The sequence below is a fragment of the Sorex araneus genome, chromosome 2 (genome assembly GCF_027595985.1).
Source record: "Sorex araneus isolate mSorAra2 chromosome 2, mSorAra2.pri, whole genome shotgun sequence".
NCBI lineage: Eukaryota > Metazoa > Chordata > Mammalia > Eulipotyphla > Soricidae > Sorex > Sorex araneus.
In genome coordinates, this window is record NC_073303.1 from 202,475,076 (window position 1) to 202,497,555 (window position 22,480).

The 22,480-nt window shown below is 58.0% G+C and overlaps 1 protein-coding gene across 2 annotated transcripts in view; it reads right to left on the minus strand.

The window, feature by feature from the left end:
- Window positions 1–22,480, minus strand: part of DSCAM (DS cell adhesion molecule) — a 602,651-nt gene that overhangs the window by 59,602 nt on the left and 520,569 nt on the right. For both annotated transcript variants that reach the window (XM_055127368.1, XM_055127369.1), the window contains exon 20: window positions 16,916–17,049. In XM_055127368.1, the coding sequence (XP_054983343.1) occupies window positions 16,916–17,049 (134 nt within the window). The remainder of the gene's footprint in view (window positions 1–16,915; window positions 17,050–22,480) is intronic.

Below are 22,480 nucleotides of genomic sequence, written 5' to 3' on the forward strand. Positions count from 1 at the left end.
ATAGCACAGCAGGTAGGGCATTTGCCTTGCATGTGGCCAACTTGGGTTTGATTCCTCGTCCCCAGCAAGCTACCGAGAGTATCCCGCCTGCACGGCAGAGCCTGGCAAGCTACCCATGGTATATTCGATATGCCAAAAACAGTAACAATAAGTCTCACAATGGTGCCGTTACTGGTGCCCACTCGAGCAAATCAATGAACAATGGGACGACAGTGCCACAGAGCTACAGTTCTTAAACTGTCTAGTCCTACTGTTTTTGCAATGCAGAAAAAAACAGCCATTTATATTTTATTAGACCTGATATGTTAATTAATCTTGAATGTATGACTTCAACTTGGTTAAACATTTGTTTTAAGAGAAGACGAGGGAAGACTTTGTGACTGTGTGAATAAGGAAAGAAGCACGGAGAACCTTCGGTTGCATGTGCGAGGCTCACGGCTTGATCCCTGGTACCACACGGTCACTCGTGCATCCTGGGTGATCCCTGGTACCACACGATCACTCTTGTATCCTGGGTGGTCCCTGGCACCCTACGGTCACTCATGCACCTACTGGGTGGTCGGTCCCTGGCATTATACGGTCTGTTGGCCAGGCACCCTGGTGGTCTCCAGCATCACATCTGGACCTGAGCAGCAGACCATCCGTGCCACGTAATTCAACCGAATGCTGCCAGGAGCGGCTTCCAGGCTCCTGAGCTCACAGTTCTTTCACCAAAGAATTCTGTGCCGGCATCACTCGGTCCTTCCCCACGGCTCAGTATTCCCTCTCACTTCTCTCCCTGCGGCACAAAGCAGGAGGCCGCACACCTGTGGCCTGGGGCTGTCAGTTATTCCCGGCCTGTCGTACATTCCTGCTAGCCTTCGAGAAAACACTCTGTTTTATTTTTTCCATCCATCTAAACTGTCTTGGAGAGGCCAGGGAGAGAATACGGGGTCGAAGCCCCCTGTCTTGTGTGTGCCCCACCCTGGTTGGGTCTCTGGTAGCACAGGGTCATCCCAGCACTGCTGGGTGCGTGCCTGAGGACGCAGGACACCCCGGGGCTAGCTGGGCAACCCCTGGCACCCACGGCCGGAGCAGCACCACACCTGTGGGCTCCTGCATGACACTGCCAGCTGGGAGGAGAGCGTCCCTGCTCGTCCTGAGCAACGCTTGGGGGCTCTCCCCCAAACGAGACAGAGACACAATAAACATGTTAGAACCTCTTGAGGCTGTAATCTGAAACTTGTGAATCACGTTGGACTGAACCGGCGCTGGGGGTGGGTGAGGAGACAGGGTCGGGCGGGGCTGGCCATGTGTTTCTGAAGAAATAACAAAGTCAAGACACGAACCCGAGAAGTGACCCAGCGCCAGGCCTCAGCAGGAAAGCCAGACCCGTTCCCGACACAGAGGAAGGTTGGAGAGGCGGCTCCCGGCACCAGTGCCCGCCCAGAGAAGGCTGGAGCCGGGGAAAGGAGGCATCTGCAGAACACAGGGCACGAGAAGACGTAGAATGGGGTGAGAGGACACGGGAGGGGCAGCCCCTTCCAGACCTTTCTCCTGACAGCACCATCCCACGGTCGCTCCCCTGCATGGAGAGTGAGTGAGTCGCGGGGGCCGGAGCAGCCCTAAGAGGCCCACCTGCAGCAGGAGAGAGCCCGGGTGTCCCCTCTGGCCACTTGCCCCTCTGCTGAGGGGGTGCAGCCTCACGTGCTTCCTCGCCACGCCGTGGGGTGCCTCGGCTCTTGCCGGGGAAGCCCCGGATTTGTTCCCCTCGTCCACCTCCTGCCCCTGAAGCAAACGTGGACTGTTTCTCTCCTCCCGACAGTCTTTCCTCAAGGGAGGGAGAGCCCCGGGAGCGGGCGGCGGTGCTGGCTGACTCTCTTTCCCGGCCGAAGCCATTCCTCACTCCCGCCAGAGACCACAGCTGCCCAGAGCAATAGCACTTCTGGGAATATACCCCAGTGATGCAAAAAAAGTATCATCGAAATGACATCTGCACTTAGGTGTTCATCGCAGCACTGTTTACAATAGCCAGAATCTGGAAAAAACCTGAGTGCCTGAGAACAGATGACTGGTTAAAAAAAAAAACTTTGGTACATCTACACAATGGAATACTATGCAGCTGTCAGAAAGGATGAAGTCATGAAATTTGCATATAAGTGGATCAACTCGGAAAGTATCATGCTAAGTGAAATGAGTCAGAAAGAGAGAGACAGACATAGAAGGACTGCACTCATTTGCGGAATAATATAAAGTAACTGAATGGAAAACGAATACTCAAGGATAGTAGAGATAAAAACCAAGAGGATTGATCCACGTCTTAGAAGCCAGCCTCACATGCTGGGGGGAAAGGCAGCTCAGATAGAGAAGGGACCACCAAGTAAAGGGAGCTAGGAGGGCGTGCTCAGGATGGGAGATGTGTGCTGAAAGCAGACTATGGACTGAACATGATGGCTACTTAGTCCCTGCACTGCAGACCACAACACCCTAAAGAAGAGAGAGAGTAAAAGGGAATGTGCCTGCCACAGAGGCAGGGGTGGCAGGGCGGATGGGGATAGCACAGCAGGGAGGGCGTTTGCCTTGCACACGGCCGACCTGGGTTCGAATCCCAGCATCTCATATGGTCCTCCGAGCACCGCCAGGAGTAACTCCTGAGTGCAGAGCCAGCAGTAACCCCTGTGCATCGCCAGGTGTGACCCAGAAAGCAAAAAAAAAAAAAAAAGGAAAAAAAAGAGAAGCAGAAGCCCCTGAGCTGCCGTCTACACTGCAGCTGCCCTGCCTGAAGACATGGGCAGCAGCCACGAGGCACCAAGGAAGCAGAACTCACCCGCCCGGGCACTCAGGAGTCGGCTCCGCACCCCAGGCGGCAGGGCAGGTGTTGGCATTGGGGCCCCCCTGCTGGGGCTCCCCTCCAGGTACTCCCCTTTCTCAGTGACTGTTTCAGCTCTGGAGGGCGGATCCCCGACTTCTAAGGAACTACACAGCTCCTAAACAGTGCTCCCAAGGGGCCTCGGGGTGGGACAGGCTGGGCCAGAGCTGCAGGCCATCCCAGACATAAGCTGGGGCCTCCCGGGTTGACTTTCATCCCAAAGGACCTTTGCCTGGTGCTACTGGTTATAATATTTGTCCTAAGATAAAAATCAGTCCCAATGAACCATTTACGTGCTCTTTAAACATTTCTGTAGAACCAGGGGTTGGAGCAATAGAACGGCAAGGAAGGTGGTTGCCTTGCACATGGCTGGCGTGGGTGAAATCTCGGGTACCCCATATGATACTGCCAGGAGTGACCCTGAGTGCAGAGCCAGGAGGAAGACCCAAGGTCTGCCAAGTGTGACCAAAAAACAGAAAAGAGAGAAATGCCTGGAGAATCAGACGTTTAGCCACGATGGCCGGATTTGTCGCAAATCTTCCACACTGGCCACCTCACCTGTCGAGCTCGGGAAGCTCTGTGCATCTCACCCTGCCCTGACACCCTGCCTGGTCCTTGCCCGTCCCTGTGTGTTTGGGGTCCCTGCCTGGGTTCCACTCGGGAGCTTCTGACATGTTTTCTCCAGCTCTCGTCCCCCTGGGCAAAGCTCAACCTCCTTCTGGGAAACTGTCAGCTTTTCCCTCTTTCCCCAGAAACCCTCAGTGGTCCCATCAACCACCATCTGAACTACCCCCAGAAAGCTGAGTGAGTCTCACAATGACCTAGAAATTATTTGAATTAAAAAAAAAATAATATGTAGGGAAAGAGGGTGGAGGGCCAGTGGGCTCCTATCGAGTGATTCAGCATGTCTGATGGCTATAAAAAGAATTCCACTTAAAATTTTTCAATTAACTTTTTAATGAAAAACAAATTCTCTCAAATAAAGATGGTGCCTGAAGAATTTCTAATATTATTATTAACGTGCAGCTCAGGAAATAAAAAACTCGATTGCTCTGATTTCGTAGATAGAACGTTTCACAGCAGTGATTAAATAGCCTCCCCCAAAGCAGAATAAACACAACAGATAGGCTTTTAATTGTAGGGCATAAACACTCGCAGAGGGTATGGATCTGCTCCCGTGGCAGGGAAACGGGCTATCTTGAGAATAAACAGTTAGCTGCATCCACCGAGATTTGTCTGCTGTTTAAGTCCCCGTGTGAGCTGCAGTTTTCCCTCGTGGACACTTTAGTTTATGATTTCCACCTCGAGAAGAAGATGCGGTGGCACAGAGGGCGTCCGGAGGGTCACACTGGGATGGCCCATGTCACAGAAAGGAGAACCTACTCAGGCTGCTTCCTGGGCCCCCCTCGGAAGCTCACTCTTGGTGAGGTGCAAGGGCCCCGCGGCCACCTCAGCAAAGCCTCCCAAAGACGGAACACCAGATTGCTGGTCTTCTCAGCGGGAGGAAGATGGTGGTTAGAACGTTTCACGAGTGACCTGGAGTTGCTATCTAGAAGAAGCAGGGGAGAAACTCTCCTCTCCGGGGTACTGCTTGGGGTCTGCAGTGAGCCAGACCACCCCCTCCCACCCGGACCTTCTTTACCCCGAGTCTTAGAACACAAGGTCCTGCCTACCCCGAGTTTTAGTGACCACCCTTTACCCAGCCCTGTTGCCATGCCAACCACCTGCCGAACAAATGATGCGTTCCCCTGCATGACCCACTGAGCTACATCGGGAAGGTCCTATTCAAGAAGTTCTGTGCCGGGAGATGCCGAGCTACTAAGTCGTTCCATTTCTGCAGCATGTAGAGCATGTGGCTGCAGAGGCAATCTCCGAATTTTACAGCACTCACAGGCCAGGAGAAGCACAGCAGACTAGATGTAAAATCTGTGTAAAAGCCTAAACAGCTCCATGAGTGAAAACGATGACACAGGAAGCTCAGCTAGTACCTAACGGTTCAACATATCCTCAGCCAATGCCTCTAGTGCCACCGTTGTTAGATATCTGCCGTCAGAAGCAGTATGGAGAACTCTGAGCCTGCTAGGGGCTTGGTTAGGCGTGTAGTGGGACGTGGGTGGAGGCAAGGTCACACTGGTGGTGGGATTGGCGTTGTCACTTCGAATGACTGAAACTCCTGTATTATGGACAACTTTGTATAGATCACGGTGTTTAAATAAAGTTTCAGATCTTAGAACAAAAAATGTTCTGTGCCAGCGTTATTGGCATCTGGCAACACCTCACCAAAGAGACATGAGTCGGAAAGGCTATTCTTAGTCATAAAAAATAAGAGATGCATAAAATGTGAATTTGGGAAAAGTGTGCATGTTTCCGTTGTCCTAAGCGAGACAGAAATGAGGATTTACTAAAGCAAGCCAACAAGCCAGAACCAAGGAATCTGGACTCTGTGAAAATTATGGCGATGGCCGGAGGGATAGGGGAGCGAGAGGAGGGTCTCTCCGGGTCGCGGCCACCCTGGAATGCTGGTGTTGGGGGTCAGGGGTGATACTTCTACACATCAGAGCTGAAACCCCTGAAATCCCTGAGCATTGTAAGCCAATGAGAAGTCACCGAAAAAAATAAAGAAAAAATAAAAAAATGTTAAATATCTAAAAAAACACAGTCATCATAAATTATTTCCACTCCCTATTTAAAAAAACATACAGAAATATATATACTTAAAAAAATGGCTCTGAAGTCACTTACTTTCCTAAAATAGTGCCACATGTCTGTGTCAGTTCTCCAAGCCCGCGGGTAGTGAAGGCGGGAAGGGCTTTTAATCTGTGGCTACCGGGTGGCAGGACGCAGCCACAGAGGGGCCACTGCCACTGCAGGTGAGAGATACCACGGCCAAGCCCGGAGCCCACTGGCAAGTGAGCTGCAGCCCCGGGTCGCCGGTCCTGTGTGGTTGCCTGGCCAGAGAGATTCAGGGCTGGTTTTGAAACATGTGTTTCATCTGGACATCTGCTTCTCTTTCCTTCTTTTTTTTTTTAGGTCACACCCGGTGATGCTCAGGGCTTACTCCTGGCTTATGAACTCAGGAAATACTCTTGGCGGTGCTCAGGGGACCCTATGGGATGCCAGGGATCGAACCCTGGTCAGCCGCGTATGAGGCAAACGCGCTGCTTGCTGTGTTATCGCTGCAGCCCCTTCTCTTTCCCTTTTGCAACTTCAAGTCCAAGGCTGGGCTCGGGATTGTCAGCTGGCTCCCAGCTTTCAGGTAAGTGTCTCCTGCATTCTGACAGCCAGAGGCACTGGGCGGTGGCTGGATGCCCAGTGAAACAGGATGACCAGGAAACAGAGGCCAAGTCTCAAGTATGGATTCAACACCAGCTGGAGGTTGACTGGCCCGTCCTTGGACTGTCAGTTAAAGGGGAAAGAAGAAGCCTCCCAGGACTGAATTATAAACAACAACATGCCCAGAGAACCCAGGTCTAAGAGCACGAAAACCAGAGAGAAAATGTAGAACTGGAGTCACGTTCCAGTCTTCAAACGCGGGTGGGCTTCCCAGAGCGTCCCTTTTTGTAATCAGCTTCATTTGTCCCGGATAACCTGAACGGGATGTAGCATTGCTGCTGGGGCACTTTCCTCTGAGCCTTCTGGCCGTGGTGAGGTGCTTAGTGCAGAGTTATCCTGGATACCCATCAAGCCTTGAGAGGGCCCATGAAAATGCTCCAGTGTGCAGCTGACCTCGCTCGTGTACACGGAAGGAGGTGAGTCTTGAAACCTGCCCCCAGTGGCCGCCGGCTGCGCAGTGCCGCTGTCGTGAAGCCCCTCAGTGAGGCGGGTGCACGGGACGATGACTTTCCTGTCCTCACCTCGTTTTTGGTCTAGTTTGGGGGATTGCACACCTGGCGGTGCTCAGGGTTTACTCTGCACTCAGGGATCACTCCCGGGGGGCCCAGGGGACTCGACGGGGTGCTGAGGATCGAACCCGGGCCTGCCACGTGCACGGCCAATGCCCTGCTCTCTGCTAGGCTCCGGCTGCTCCCTGTCCCTGCCCCAGGCACGCGGCCGGAGCAGAGAGCGTCTCCAGCTGGGCCCCCTGGCCGACTCAGGGCCTCGGCCAGCACTGCTCCCTCCAGCACACAGCCCCTTCCACGGCACCCGGGGCCCCCAAGGGCCCTGCTCCCAACGAAGTCCGGACCCCGAGCTCCAGGGGCAAAGCCCAGCAGGGCCCCGAGCTTCCACACCAAGGCAGAGTCTGGCGGTGCCGATGGGGGCAGGACACTGGGCCGCGGGCAGAGGCAGGACGCTGGGCCGGGGTGCAGGCCCCGCCGCGCAGCAAAGGGGTGTGCACATGCCAGGCAGAGCCTCCCCCGGCCAGGCCCCCCACGGGACCCGCGTGAGGAGCCCTCCGCGCCCGCTCCTGCAGCCTCGGGAGGAATGTGGGCCACGCACACCGTTAGTAGGTCGCGCGCTCACTCGAGGAGTGAAACAGATCCAGCCCCTAAATGGGACGCGCAGCCCGCGGGCGAGTCCGGCCCGGCCGGCTGGTTGGCACCAGGTGAGTCGACCGTGATGGTGGAACGCAAACCCAGAGCGCAGGGAGCTGCCCCTCGGCCCCGGGAGGGGGCCCGTGTCAAAGGGCCACAGACACCGCGTGTGGGAGGTGCTGTGGGCACTGCGGGGAGGGTTGCGGGGACAGTCCCTGGGGGATGCGGCAGGAGGAGCCCTTCGAACACAAGGAAATGTCTTGCCACACTGAATACTGAGAAGGGGAGAGAGAGGTGAGAGAAAGAGATGAGAGAGAGAGAGAGAGAGAGAGAGAGAGAGGGAAGGAGGGAGAGAGGGAGAAGAGAGGCAGAGAGAGGGGAGAGAGAGGGAGAGAGAGGGAGTGAGGGGAGAGGGAAATGAGAGAGGGAGAGAGAAGGAGAGAGGGGAGAGAGAAATGAGAGTGAGAGAGAGTGAGCAAGCGAGTGAGAGAAGAGAGAGGGGAAGAGAGAGGCAGAGAGAGGTGTGTGAGAGAGAGAGGGAGAGAGGTGAGAAATGTGAGAGAGGGAAGTGAGAGAGAAGTCTTGAGAGAGGACAGAGGTGAGAGAAATGAGAGTGAGAGAGAGTGAGCAAGTGAGTGAGAGAGAGGTGAGAGGAGAGAGAGGGATAGAGAGTGACTGAGTGTGAGAGGTAAGAGAGGGAGAGGGAGAGAGACAAAGGAGAGGGAGAGAGAGGGAAAGAGAGATGAACAGAGAGATGAGAGAGAGGGAGAGAGAGACAGAGGGAGAAAGAGGGAGAGAGATGAGAGAGAGACAGAGAGAGGGAGAGGGAGAGAGAGGGAGAAAGGGAAGGAGAGAGAGAGGGAGAGAGAGGGAGAGAGAGGGAAAGAGAGAGGGAGAGAGAACAGAGAAAAGACAGAGAGAGGGAGGGAGGGAGAGGGAGAGAGAGTAGGAGAGAGGGAGAGGGAGGGAGGGGGAGGAAGCCAGGTGTCCCTCGGGCCAGAGCAGGAGATGGACAGAAGCTGCCGGTCCCACCCCCCGTGCAACGTGGCCCTGCTGCCCACACGGCATCAGGCTGCCCCTTGGGACACCATGGCCGGGAGTGGAGGGGACAGTGCCCAGGGAGGCCGTGAGGGCGTGGGGGTCGTTGTGGCTGGTTCCCTCACCTGTGCACTCGGGATCACCTGCCCAGACTTGCCGAGGGCTCTGGGGACGCGGCAGGGAGGGCTGGGGGAGCCCCGGGTCAGCGTCTCCTGGGCGGTGGGCCGAGCTGAGACTGGCGGGAGAGGCGACAAGCTAAGCTCCAGGTCCTACCCGTCAACAAACGCTGGCGGTGCCAACGACAAACCAGCCAAGAAGGGGAACTGTGACGCCTGCACGTTGTGGGGTGCAAGCTAGGACAGGAGAGCGGAAGCCACGGGCACGATGCACTGATGGTGGCGCCTACAGTACGGGGTGTGTCCCCCACGGAGCCTGCGAGCCGAGCACTGATGCGAGCCAGCAGAAGGAGCCTCTGGGCGGGGGCGGGGCAGCAGTGCGGCGGGGAGGGGGCTGCCTGCCCAGCACAGGTGCAGTTCCCGGGGTCCCAGACGACCCCCAGGGCCCCGCCGGGCCTGATTCCTGCGGGCAGCCAGCAGCAAGCCCTCCGCACTGCTGGTGTCACCCCCAGTATTATTATTATTATTTTTTGGGGGGGGTCACACCCAGCAATGTACAGGGGTCATTCCTGGCTCATGCACTCAGGAATTACCCCTGGTGGTGCTCAGGGGACATATGGGATGCTGGGATTCGAACCCGGGTCGGCCGCGTGCAAGGCAAACGCCCTCCCCGCTGTGCTATCGCTCCAGCCCCCCCCCCCAGTATTATTTTAATGTAAGGAATGAGCCTGTTTCCTTTTTAGCATGAGAGGGTGAGGAAGACAAGGAATGCTAGCCCTGAATCTGCCCAAACACACACACACACACACACACACTGACATACACGCGCGCACACACAAACACGCACACACATGCACACGCACACACACTCACACGCATGCACACACATTATGTACACATACGCACATATGCAGACACACACAGACACACACGCGCACACACACAAACACGCACACACATCCATGCACACACACATGCACACACGCTCACACGCATGCACACACATTATGTACACATACACACATATGCAGACACACACAGACACACACGCGCACACGCACACACATGCATGCACACACATGCACACGCACACACGCTCACACACATGCACACACATTATGTGCACATACTCACACACATATGCACACACACACACAAACACACACACACAATCTGGTGTGTTCGAGGTGTGGGCAGGCCAGTAGCATCTCAGCAGGACGGGGCCGGAGGGGCTGGGCTGTGCAAACCCACCAGGTAGAGTGTTCTGAACCTCTCTCCCGAGGTGAAGGGCAGCCGTCTCCCAGGGCCCTGAGGGGGGCGAGGGCTACGGCAGATGCAGGGTCCGAGAGGCCGAGGGTGGCAGCCCAGGGGGAAGCGTGGCTGCCAGAAGAGGGGGCTGGGAGAGCACAGGGGCCCCACCAGGCTTGGGCGCACGGTGGGGACTGGGGCGGGCCGTGGCGATGGGTAAAGGGCGGGGGTGGGAGAGAGAAGCCCCCACCTCATGATTCAGCATCTGCCACGTAACTGGGACTAGGAGAGTCTCTGGCCTCGGACCCGGGCCGCCTGTGCATGCCGGCCGCCCTTGGCGGACTCCCCCCACCCCCCGATATGGCAGCCTTGCTACTCGTCTCCCCGGGGTGCCCTCTGCCCATGCCGCAGCCCGGTGGCCTCTCTGCGCGTCTGCCGAGTGCCCTCCGGGGCTGCTCTCCGGCTGCCCGGGGCGGGGGGTGCACAGGGCGGGTTCCGGCCAGGGCCTTGTGAGGAAGCATTTCTGCCCATGTCGAACCCTCCAGAGGTGACTTTCCTTTGCCACACACCCACGTGGGCCCTTCCTGGGGCGACAGCCACGAGGAACAGAGCCAGCGGCTGCCAGCCACGGAGGAGGCACGGTGAGGGGGAGCCAGCAGTTGGCGCCATCAAGGGCATGGTGGGGCTGCAGTGTCGGTCAGCATCACGACGGCTCTGGGCCAACAAGCCTGGAGACGCCGCCCTCGGCACTGCCCCCGGGTCTCTCTGCCTAGGTCTACCGGGTTAAAGCTGGGGTAGCCAATCAGATGACGAGGGCACAGGAATGGAGGGGTTGCAGGTAACCCAGGGCCTCCAGCCGGAGGACAGCGGGTGCTGCCGCCAGCTTGTTAGGTGAGCAGGTGAGCAAACGGCCTGGGGCCCGGGTGCAGGCTGCGCAGTCTGGAGGGGACTCGAGGAGACGCGCAGGGAAGGGAGTTGGGACCCTGGACTAGCCAGTTCCGCCAGACGGTCAGAGCGGGACACCAAGCCACGGAAGGCCTTCATTCCTGACGGCATTTTCAGTGATGAGAACAGACTCGAGACCCGTGGGGATGGTCAGGGCACGACAACAGAGGCTAAAGGGAGGGTCTGAGAGGTGCCCAGGGACGAGGAGCAGAGTTTAAGGGAGGGACCAAAGAGACGAAGAAGGGACCCGAAGCCGGAGCAGACGGCCCCGTGCGTGCACGCAGGTTACACCAAACTGAACAGGGCAGGGGGGGAAACGACGGAGCACAGTGACTTCCCAGCAAGGAACCCTAAACCGGGCGATCAGCACCTGGAGACGCACCATCCCCAGAGGCACTTGTCTGGTGTCATTGTGCTGCCGTTTTTGTTTGTTTTATTTGTTTGTTTTTGCTTTTAGGGTCACACCCGGCGATGCACAGAGTTCCTCCTGGCTCTGCACTCAGGAATTACTCCTGGCGGTGCTCGGGGATCATACAGGATGCTGGGAATCGAACCCAGGTCGGCTGTGTGCAAGGCAAACGCCCTCCCCGCTGTGCTACCGCTCCAGCCCCGTGGTGCCGTTTTTGACTTGAGGTTCCAGAACACGCCCATGTGTCTGTCTGTCTTCACTCCCTTGACCTCAGTCTGTCGTGGCTGTTTGTGGGGAGGAAGCAGCCCTGTGGCCGTGGGTCACCAGCGTCCTGGGCCTGGTGAGCCCTGCGCTCCTGCTCCCCACCGTGCTTCAGTTTGGGTGGTAGGCCAGGAGGAGCAGAGCTTCGTGGCTGAGAGTCTTCTCTCGACCCAGAAGAGTCCCTGGGCCGGTCCTGTCTTTCCACCCAGCCACCGGACTGTGTGAGGCAAGCGACAGCCTTGTCAACCACAGCTGGAGAAACAGGTGCAGCTGAGGCGGAACGCTCTCTCACTCTGTAGAAACTGAGGTACGGCTAAGGCGGAATGCTTCTCACTCTGGAGAAACTGAGGCGCAGCTGAGGCGGAACGCTCTCTCACTCTGTAGAAACTGAGGTACGGCTAAGGCGGAATGCTTCTCACTCTGGAGAAACTGAGATGCAGCTGAGGCAGAATGCTCTCTCACTCTGCAGAAACTGAGGTACGGCTAAGGTGGAATGCTTTTTTCACTCTGGAGAAACTGAGGTACAGCTGAGGTGGAATGCTCTCTCTCTCTCTCTCTCTCTCTGGAGAAACTGAGGCGCAGCTGAGGTGGAATGCTCTCTCTCTCTCTCTCTCTCTCTCTCTGGAGAAACTGAGGTGCAGCTGAGACGAAATGCTCTCTCTCTCTCTCTCTCTCTCTCTCTCTCTCTCTCTCTCCTCTCTCTGGAGAAACTGAGGCACAGCTGAGGTGGAACGCTTTCTCGCTGTAGACGCCTGCTTTGCACTGTGAAGTAGAAAGTGTCTCCAGCCCCGTATCGATGGCTCTGTCAACAGCCTCTTCAAGACAGTGTTTAATAAAACGCTTGTCCTGCTTCCCCATCGACAGGAGACCCTTTCGATTGTTGACGAGAAGGTGTGGTGGTGTGGAGGGATTGTGCAGACCCTCACACATCGACACCAACAGCCCAGCCCAGACCCCCTCTGGGGAAGGCCCCGGAGAAGGTGAGCCCTGAGCCTCTGACTGGGAGCGTTGGAGGGCGGCTTGTCTGGGTCCTGGCTGCTGACTTTGGCGCTGGTCCTGGGACAGGTGTGTAGGTTCCTTTACAGCATCTCAACATGCAGAGATTCAAATTCTCACTTTTTCCCACCGAAGGACTCAAGGGAACTCCCAGATTGAAACAAAGACCGCGGCCAGCCATGTATTTCGCAGATGAAAGGAAATGCCCGCGCCTTCTCCCGGGGAGATAAATCGGTTACCCCGAGAGAAGTCACAAAGGAGGCGCGCCGAGGGCCTCTTCTAAAGATGAAATTACAGGGCAGAGTGTCCCGGGTCCCCTCAGCCCTGCCTTCACCACGGAACCATCACAGGAAGATCTGGGTGCGCCCGGGCACACACAGGGCTGGTGCTGCCCCCTGGTGCCCGCATGGCGCATCGGCAGAAAAGCGGGAGCCCGGGAAGGCACCCCAAGGTCTCGGGCTTCCAACGAAGCTGCCCCAACCGTGGTAGGGAGAAGGACCCCCTTTGGGGTGCTCTGTGACTGATTGTTGATCCCAGACTACCCAGATCCCCTTGGAGTGGACGGCCCGTTCAGGTCTCGCCTCCTGGGAGAAACGGGCTCGTTCCCCCCATCCCGACTTGCCGTGGTGTTATTTTATTTTAAAAATAGGCTCGTACGGGGAATCTCAGTGCCTCTTCTTCAATTTCGCTGTCAGCCTAAATCAGCTCTAAAAATACAGTCTACCCGTAGGCGCTGTGGTCTCAGAGAGACGCTGCTCTGCAGAGGGGCACCGCCACCGTAGGGCCAGGCCCGGCACTGCCCGCTCTCCTCTCGTGCGTCTGGGCCCCGGGCCCTCCTGGCCACGCGGGGGGGTGGGCACTGGCCACGTCCCCGGGTCCGGCATGAGGCAGCAGAGAGGCCGCTGCGAGGGCGGAAGTGGCCGCTTCTCCACCCTACCTGGAAGGCGGGAGGGGACCCCAGCCCAGTCTGCACGGACGCAGGGGAGACCCCAGCCTTCCGCCCGCCAGCCTGCACGCTCTTGTTCTCGAGACGGCGAGGCTTCCTCTCTGGCGGTGTGGGACTGCACTGGGGTGTTCGAGGTCATGACCTCTTGTAGGATAACATTGGTTTGTCCTTTCCGCCTTGCCACAGGGAGCCTAGGTTTATTGGGTTACTCCCACATAGTGCTCCCATTCCTCTGTGTTTACTTATAACCTCTTTCTTTGTGCTCTGCTGATTTGTAAGTATTGTTTTTCTCTCCTCCTTAAGTCCTTTGCATAATTAATTCCGAGCAATGTCTCCTTGTTGTGTGGACGCAAGAACACAGTTAATGCTATGCTTTCATAACATGGGAGTTAATGGACTCTGAATGATATTTACCTCCTGGACATCTGTTATCTCAACTTAAGCCTCAGTTGCCCTTACTTCCTGGCCCCCCAAAAGCAGGGTCCCGACGAGGATGGACCCAGGGCAAGCTGTGAGCTACCCTAGCATTGAAATTGGTCTGGACAAAGTGCGATAATATTTAACTATAAGTTAAGAGCACGGTCATGGACAAATTCTGTCAGTCATGATCCAAAAAGTAATAGCCAGATTTGGACCCTGCTAGGGTTAGGAATGATTAAATCTGGCCTGAGCACTGTAGTCTGAGTCCGTGGCAAGATGTTCCTGGGAGAGCTGCCCTACAAGCCTCAATGTCTCTCTTACTGTGTCCATACAAAATAACCAATATTAAGAAGTAGAATTAAGATGTTAATTAAGTTATTGGACTAGGTGGTGTTTCTTCTATCCTTGAGCCTGATGGGCCGGCAGGAAGGGCTTTCTTGAGTGGGTGTAGGTCGGCCCAGAGTGCTGGGAAGTTGGAGAGACAGAGAGTTGGAGAGACGAGAGAGAGAGAGAGAGAGAGAGAGAGAGAGAGAGAGAGAGAGAGAGAGAGAGAGAGAGAGAGAGAGAGAGAGCAGGGCAGCAAGAGGGAGTGCAGAGAGACTACCAGGGGATAGAGGGAGAAGGACGTAGGGGAAGGATACAGGAGCAGGCGTGTGGAGAGAGCCCAGGCTTCGAGAGGGAGCACAGAGAGGTGAGCAGGAGAGACCGGAGGAGATGGGACTGAGGGGCAGAGGGAGGCTAGAATGGGGGCTCAGAGGGACTGGAGCAGGCGCCTGGGTAGGACGGGATAAACAGCAACTGATCAACCAACCAGCTTGGCCCTTATTTCCTCCTCCGTCCACCCCATGGCACGGGCCGCCCCGGCTGGGGGAATGGCCTGAGTCCACCGAACCCGGGCGGCGAGAGGGAGAGCCACCGCCGGTGCCCTCCCTAGCCACCCGGAGTTTATACAGCCTCTCTGGGGGGTGCGGGGTCGTGACCTCTCTGGGGGTGCGTGGCTGTACTGGGGGATGTGGTGTCCGGGACCCTCTGCCATCCCCCTCCCCGCCCACCCGCTGTCCACAGAGGAGGAAGAAGCCACACCCGTCCCTCGGGGGACTTACCAGGTGCGGGTGAGGGAGGTCAGCACGGAGAGGACACCCGGGCCAGCAGGGGCCGCTGCGCCCTCCCCGTGGGCCTGCTGGTTTCTACCCATTTTTCCGGTGAAGAAGGGTGAGGCACAGATATGGACAGCGTGGCCTTGTGGGGGGCCTGGTTTATACTCGGGTGGGGAGCGGGTAAGCCAACGGCAGTCCTTTCTCAGGGTGTGGGGGCTCCCCCCGCAGTGCTCGGGACTGCTCGGGAGTGAGCTGCCTGTGCACGAGGAATCCCACGTGACTCTGGAGAAAGACCCAGAGACCCAGAGACCCAGAGTCGGCCGCCTCAAAGCGGGCACCGAGCCCCGCGCGGCTGCTCCAGCCCTGGCCGGTGTGGACCCGCGGCGGGTGCCAGGGAAGCCAGCCCTGGGCTCACTCCCGGGGGCGCAGGGGCGCAGTGTCGGGGGAGACCCCCAGCAGGGGCGTCCCTGGCCCCTCTCCGCACCGCCCGCTGCTGTCAGGAGGGCTGAGGCAAATGCGGCCGCCCCAGAGCCTTCTTGACCCGGCACTCGGAGGGGTGATTCCGACGGCGGAGGGGCTGCAGCGAGGATACACCGCAGACGCACACCCCGAGTCCCGCAGCTAGGAGCGGCTGGCAGCCGAGCCCTGGTCCTGTCTGAATGGGGGGGGGTGGCGGTGCCAGCCCCTCCAGGCCCGGGAAGACGCAGCACTTTGATGGACGGTGAAAGAACCGAGATTCGGGGACAGCACTCGGGCCTCCGGGAAAGACGGTTCTGGCAGCTGCTGAGCCCTGGACAAGTCGACCACACACACACGGGGTGAAGCGAGCTGGACCCCAAGACAGACAGCACGAGAACCCGCCTAGATGGTGACACACGCGCCCCCAGGGCAGGGCAGGGGGGCACAGTGGCTAGGGCTGGGGGGGGACGGCGTGAGCCCACCTGGGGAGAGACCCAAGTGGGGACAAAGAGAACATTCTGAAAGGGGGTGTAGGAGGGTTCTACCACACCAGCAGTGGGTCTGTGCCCCAAACGCACACTCCCTCCTGGGCCCAGGGAGATGATCTGAGTTTGGGGGGACACGTCGCGCACCCCCGGCCTGGAATCAACACCCGACCCAGCATCACCCCCGGGAGCATCGGGGGTACTCCTGGGGGCTGCACTGGAGAGGTCCCAGCTGTCCCCAGCACCAGGGGCCCAATCAGCACCACACCCTGAGGCCGGGGCACCGAGCACTGCCCAGAGGTGCCCTGTGCCCCTGCACAACACTCGGGTGCGAGGAGAGAATGCGGCTTGTCCTGCATGTTTGACCCTGACGCACGCAAAGTCGACCCCCCAGTCCTTCTTGCGGGCCGAGGGGTCGTTCCACAGCTGCCCGGGCAGATCTCGGGGCGGCCAGGCTGGGCGTCCGGCTGCGATCTCAGAACCTCAGTGCACGTCCAATGAAACCACCCGAATCTCCCGAAGGAGCACTGTGATTTGAGTTTCCCTACAACTCCACCCTGAGACGCCCGTGGGCTGAGAGGCAGCACGAGCGATGCTCGTCCACGGCATGAAGACCCGTCAGCGAAGCCCCCCGCCCTGGAACGCCCCAAACGCTTGACTTGTCATTCCTGGAAGGAAGCTGACTGGCTGCGCCTCCTGGGAGGGAGACCCCTGTCACCATACACCCCCGGGGGCTGTTCCACAGCTCCTCCCCGCGGGGACAGAGTGGGGGGTGGAGGGCCTGGGCGGGCCGTTCCAGAGAGGCACCCACCCACTCCCAGGGCAGGCGAGGGGGGCTGTGGGTGGGCTTCCGCCCAGCCCAGGTGCCCGAGCGAGGCCCCCGGCCCAGGCCCCGCCCACTCTGCGATTCTGACACACATCACTTTTTCTTTCTCTTCTGTGTCACCCTCAGAGGTGCGCAGGGGCTACTCCTGGCTCTGACTCGGGAACCTGGGGGACCCTATGGGACGCTGGGGATTGAACCTGGGTCGGCCGTGGGCAAGGCAAACGCCCTCCCCACTGGACCATCGCTCCGGCCCCCGATGCATCTTTTCAAATGAGAGGCAAGCAAGAGCCTGGGGGCCCGGGTGTAGACCCGACGGGGAGCACACCCCCGGAGGGGAGGAGCCACTTACCGTGGGGTAGGGGTGGGAGCAGAAGATGGTGTACTTCCGGATGATGCCGTTGAGCTTGAGAGGGGGCAGCCAGGACACGAAGACCATGGAGGCGGACGCCGCGGCTGCCTTCACGCCGGCCGGGGGACCTGGAACTGCATGGGCCGGACATTGGTCACCCCCCACGCACCCCAGCAGGCACCGCAGCCGCCCCTCCCTGCCCGAGTACTCCCGCCCCGCCCCTGGTTGGCCAGAGCAGCCCCGCCTCCCCCCGGCAGCTATACATTCTCAGCACTGCCGCCTGATTTCTGAGCCCGACACCCCAGTCCTTCCCCGCAGCCAATTCCCTTTCGGGGCCCCAGCACCGAAGGATGGTGAGAGGCCCCCTGGGGTCAGGAGGCCCAGACCGGTCCCCAAGGGGTCCATGAGTGATTCTTGATCAGAACCAACACAACCCAGTGTCCGTTATCCTGGGTTCAGTGCTTCCTACCCATCCCATAGCCGGGGGTTCCCGGCTCTAAGCGCCTGGAGAATGGCCCTCGGGGACCCCAGGGACTGGCTCTGAGTTGGATGTGGCACCAGGATCATGCCACTTCCGCCAGGGACACCGGGCAGGGGGCGAGGATCCTGGGTAGCAGCGGCCTGTCTCCTTAGCCCCCAGTATTTGAAGGGGATGGCACAGAAAGGCTTTTTCGGGACATTCTGGTGTGCAAATATTTGCAGCTGGTAATGGACAGAGAACGCCCCTATGGAAACCCTCTCAGAGGCGGAACAGGCCAGAGCAATATTCGACATCATTGGAATTATGCCCGCACCCACTGTCTTCAATTTGTTTCCCAGGTTGCAAAATTGACGAGTCTAGAAGGACAGAGGGAGGGAGGGAGGGTCAGAGGAGAAGGGCATCAGGGAGGGTCAGGGGAGAAGAGCATCAGGGAGGGTCAGGGGAGAAGAGCATCAGGAAGGGTCAGAGAAGGGCATCAGGGAGGTCAGACAAGAGCATCAGGGAGGTCAGAGGAGAGCATCAGGGAGGGTCAGAGGAGAGCATCAGGGAGGTCAGAGGAGAGCATCAGGGAGGTCAGAGGAGAGCATCAGGGAGGGTCAGAGGAGAGCATCAGGGAGGGTCAGAGGTGAGCATCAGGGAGGGTCAGAGGAGAGCATCAGGGAGGGTCAGAGGTGAGCATCAGGGAGGTCAGAGGAGAGCCTCAGGGATGTCAGAGGAGAGCATCAGGGAGGGTCAGAGGTGAGCATCAGGGAGGGTCAGAGGAGAGCATCAGGGAGGTCAGAGGAGAGCATCAGGGAGGTCAGAGGAGAGCATCAGGGAGGGTCAGAGGAGAGCATCAGGGAGGGTCAGAGGTGAGCATCAGGGAGGGTCAGAGGAGAGCATCAGGGAGGGTCAGAGGTGAGCATCAGGGAGGTCAGAGGAGAGCCTCAGGGATGTCAGAGGAGAGCATCAGGGAGGGTCAGAGGTGAGCATCAGGGAGGGTCAGAGGAGAGCATCAGGGAGGGTCAGAGGAGAGCGTCAGGGAGGGAAAGAGGGGAAGAGCATCAGGGAGGTCAGAGGAGAGCCTCAGGGAGGGTCAGAGGCGAGCATCAGGGAGGCTCAGAGGAGAGCATCAGGGAGGCTCAGAGGAGAGCATTGCAGCCGCTGGCCTCGGGCTCTGCCCCATGGTCTAATGTGTCCCTGCTATTGTCAGCCTTCCTTGGAGGCCTGCACCAGCCAGCTGGCATTGCCCTCTGTGTCCCTGGGTGGGCCCCTCCGGTCTCCTCTGGCCTGACAGCCGGACTGCTCAGAATTTGTCTGGTCTCAGTCAGCTCCCTTGAGTGCGGCTTGCTGGGAGGGGCCCCTACAAGGGCTGGGTCTTGGGTTCGAGTCCAGGGCCTAGGGTGCCGATGCCCTGGTTCTGGGAAGGCTGTGGGTCAGGTTTCCCTCAGGACAGGTCAACGGCTGGATGTCCATATCCTGCCCACAGCCCCTTGGGGCCCCTCTGAAGGCCAAGGGGACAGGGGGCGGATGCCCTGTCGGCCAAAGGTCTCCATGCCTTCCAGAAAGCAGCCAGCTGCCCGTGTCCGCCACACCGGAGGCTCCTTGGCCGGCTCCTGGGAGATCCTAGGCTTCAGCACCGTGAGCGGAGGGGCAGTTCCGTAGAAAGCACTGTCGCACTGTCATCCATTACCCATCGACTTGCTTGATCGGGCACCAGTTAAGTCTCCATCGTGAGACTTGTTGTTACTGTTTATGGCATATCCAATACGCCACGGGGAGCTTGCCAGGCTCTGCCGTGGGGGTGGGATACTCTTGGCAGCTTGCCGGGCTCTCTGAGAGGGGTGGAGGAATCGAACCAGGTCAGCTATGTGCAAGGCAAACGCCCTACCCGCTGTGCTATCGCTCCAGTCCAAGCCGTAGAAAGCAGTTATGATTATTTCCTGGAATTCCTCAAATCCATGGAAAACCAGCGCCAGAAAGAGCTTTCCCTGTGACCACCGTGAGCGGCACTGCTCCGTACACAGGGCCTGTTAAATCCAGTGTTGGTAGTGGCTTCTGTATCTTATTATTTAAAATAAAGCCTTTTTTAACACAGAGGAATATGAAGGCTTTCGCTGTGACCCCAGCAGCCGCGAAGAGCAGGACGCCGACCTTCCAGGCATGAGCTCCACTGCAGTCTTGGCACGGTCTCCAGAGAACATTCTAGATCTGTATTTCCTAAGTGGGGGGTATTCCAAGGGGCTACAGGGGAAAGCTGCATCCATGGCGGGAATGGCATGCGATTGGGGGCCACGTAAGGTAGTTGGGGGCATGGGGAGGGGGCAAGGCCAGAAGGAGGCTCCGGGAAGGCTGAGCAACACCGCCCAGGGCTGCCGGTGGCTTCACGTCCACTTGCTGCTGGCCCTGGGCCTGCTGCTGGCCTCCCCCGGGCTGGGGACACGTCAGACGCTCCTAGGCGCCCCTGCGTCCAGGCACGGGTCCGGGACTGTGTGTGCCTCCGGTGACTTCCTGAGGGGCTGGTTGTCGGTGACCCGTGACAATTCCGCTTCTGGTTCTTTGTGATCCTGGAGCCAAGAGACTCGGTGATGTTGCATCTTCCTGGTGATCCGTAAATAGCCCCTCGCGCCTGCTGGGCCCTCTCCAGACAGTGCTCCTCCTGTCTGCTGCGAGCAGTGCTCAAGCCGCAGTGCTCTGCCCTGCCGAGCCGGGTCCTCTGCACTCGGGAGGGACGCTGCAAATGCTTAGGGTCCCTGGTTGTGGTGTTGCCGCTCCCACCTCGGGCCCCTGACACAGACAGTGCAGAGCCCAGAAACAGCCACATAGCACGCCCCACCCCCGCCTCTCCCCGGCAACTCTCCCCGGCTCGTCTCTGGGACCCGCCGACTACACCCTCTCCACCACCGCCACCCCCAAACCAAACTAGACTCTGCTCCTTCTTGTACCCGCCAGACTCCACTCAGGAGGGGCTGAGTCCACGCCTGGGTCCCTCACCAACCTGCCAGGCCACTGTCCTGGACCGGCTTTGGGGCCGGGGGCAGCCCGTGGGACTCGCGAGTGCAGGGCACCCAGGCTGACTTGCCGAGCTCCTCTCCCCAGGGAACGCCCCGTGTCCCCGTGGGAACCCTCCTCCCTTGGGCAAACACCAAAGCACCTCCCCAGGTCCCCAAGGTGCCTGCCCACCCTCCTGTGTCATGCCAGGGCCTCCGGGTGGGGGTGGTATTGCCCACCTTGGGAAAGAATGTTCTAGAGGCTCAAGGCAGACACTCTCAATGCAAGGGGAATGAAGGGGTCAGCTGCCACGGGGCAGGTAGGATTCTAACATGGCCCCAGGCTCCTGCCCTCGGGGGCTCACGACGGGCTCGTCTTTCCCCTTGGCCGTGGCGGAGGCCTGCTCTCTCCTGGGACACCGTGTGGCAGACGGACGGGTCCTGCAGGCCTTCTTGAACTTTAACAGGGGTCACACTTGGGGGGCCCAACTGGAAGCCGACGAGGCCCTGAAGAAGACACGGAGGTCTGACGGGGAGAGCAGCGACCTCGCCCCAGGGCCCTTGCAGGACAAATGCCACACCCCGACCTGGAGCAGGAAGGCCACTGGGAGCCACGGGTCGGGCTCTCCCCTGGCCTGCAGTACCCTGGGCACCGGCAGGGGAGCCGCTCGGGACACGCGCCTGCACGGCTAATGGGTCCTTACTATCCCGAGGCTCAGGGTGGGGACATCTGTTCCACGGCAAAAGCACATCCACAGCAGACTGGGACACACCGTCTTGTTCTGGGGACGCGAGGTGGTTGACAACACCACACGCGCGTCTGCCGTGGCCTCATCGCTGTCAGCGTCATCTCTCCAGATACAGGCCGGAGAGGGTGTGTGTCCGGGTGTTGTGTGGTGTGTGTAGGCTTTGGTGTCTCTGGTTGGGTGTGTCGCATGGTCGGTGGTCATGTGTGTTCGGTGTTTACATTGTGGTGGTTTGTGTTCCATGTGGTGTGAATGCTCTGTGGTAGCTATGTAATGGGTTGTGGGTGGTGTTGTGGGTATAGCTGGCAGTGATGTGTGCTATGTGTGTCTGGTGTCTTAGTGTGTGTGGTCCTACGTATGTGGTGTGGTGTGTGTACTGCATGGCTTGACTGTATAATATGCCCTATGTGTTGAGGATACAGTTTGTGATGATGTGTGTCATGTATGAATGTGAATGGTAATGTATGTATTTGGTGTGTTCTGTGGTGATGTGCGTTGTGTGTACTTGATGCATACATTGTGGCGATGTGTGTGATTTGCTGGGTGTCCATATTGTAGGATAACATAGCCTCAGGTAGTTTAGGTTTATTGGGTTACTCCCATCAAGTGCTCCCATTCCTCTTTGTTTATTTGTAGCTTCTTTCTTAGTGTTCTGTTGACTTGTAAATATTGTTTTTCTCTTCTCCTTGAGTCCTTTGCATAGTTTATTCAGAGCCATGTCCTTTTGTATGGACACAGGAAGACTTAGCAAATGCTATGCTTTTGTAACCTGGGAGTCATTTGACTCTACATGATATTTTCCTCCTGGGCATCTGTTCTCTTGACCTAAGCCTCAGCTGCCCTTACTTCCTAGCACCCCCCAAAAGCAGGGTCCCGATGAGGGACAGGACGGACCCAGGGCAAGTGGTGAGTTGTGTGCTACCCTGGCATCGAGATGGGCCTGGCCAAAGCGCCTAATGCTTAACTATAAGTTAAGAGCTTGATCATAGACAAATGTTGTCATGATCCAAACAGTGATAACCAGATTTGGACCCTGCTAGGGTTAGGAATGATTAATCTGGCCTGAGTGCTGTAGTCTGAGTCTGTGGCAAGATGTTGCCAGGAGAGCTGCCTTGCAAACCTCAATGTATCTCTTGAATGTCCATACAAAAATAACTAGTATTAAGATGTTAATGAGTGTTTGGACTAAGGAAAGGAGAAAAATACCTTAAGAGTCAGGAAGGGCTTTGGAATGCCCTGCCCTCAGGAAGGGCTTTCTTATGTTGATTTTGCTACCTGGCTGGGTGTAGCCTAGAGGGCAAGGGGGGAGAGACAAAGTAATGTCAATCTACATCATATAATATGTGGATGTGTTGTGTGTTGATTTGAG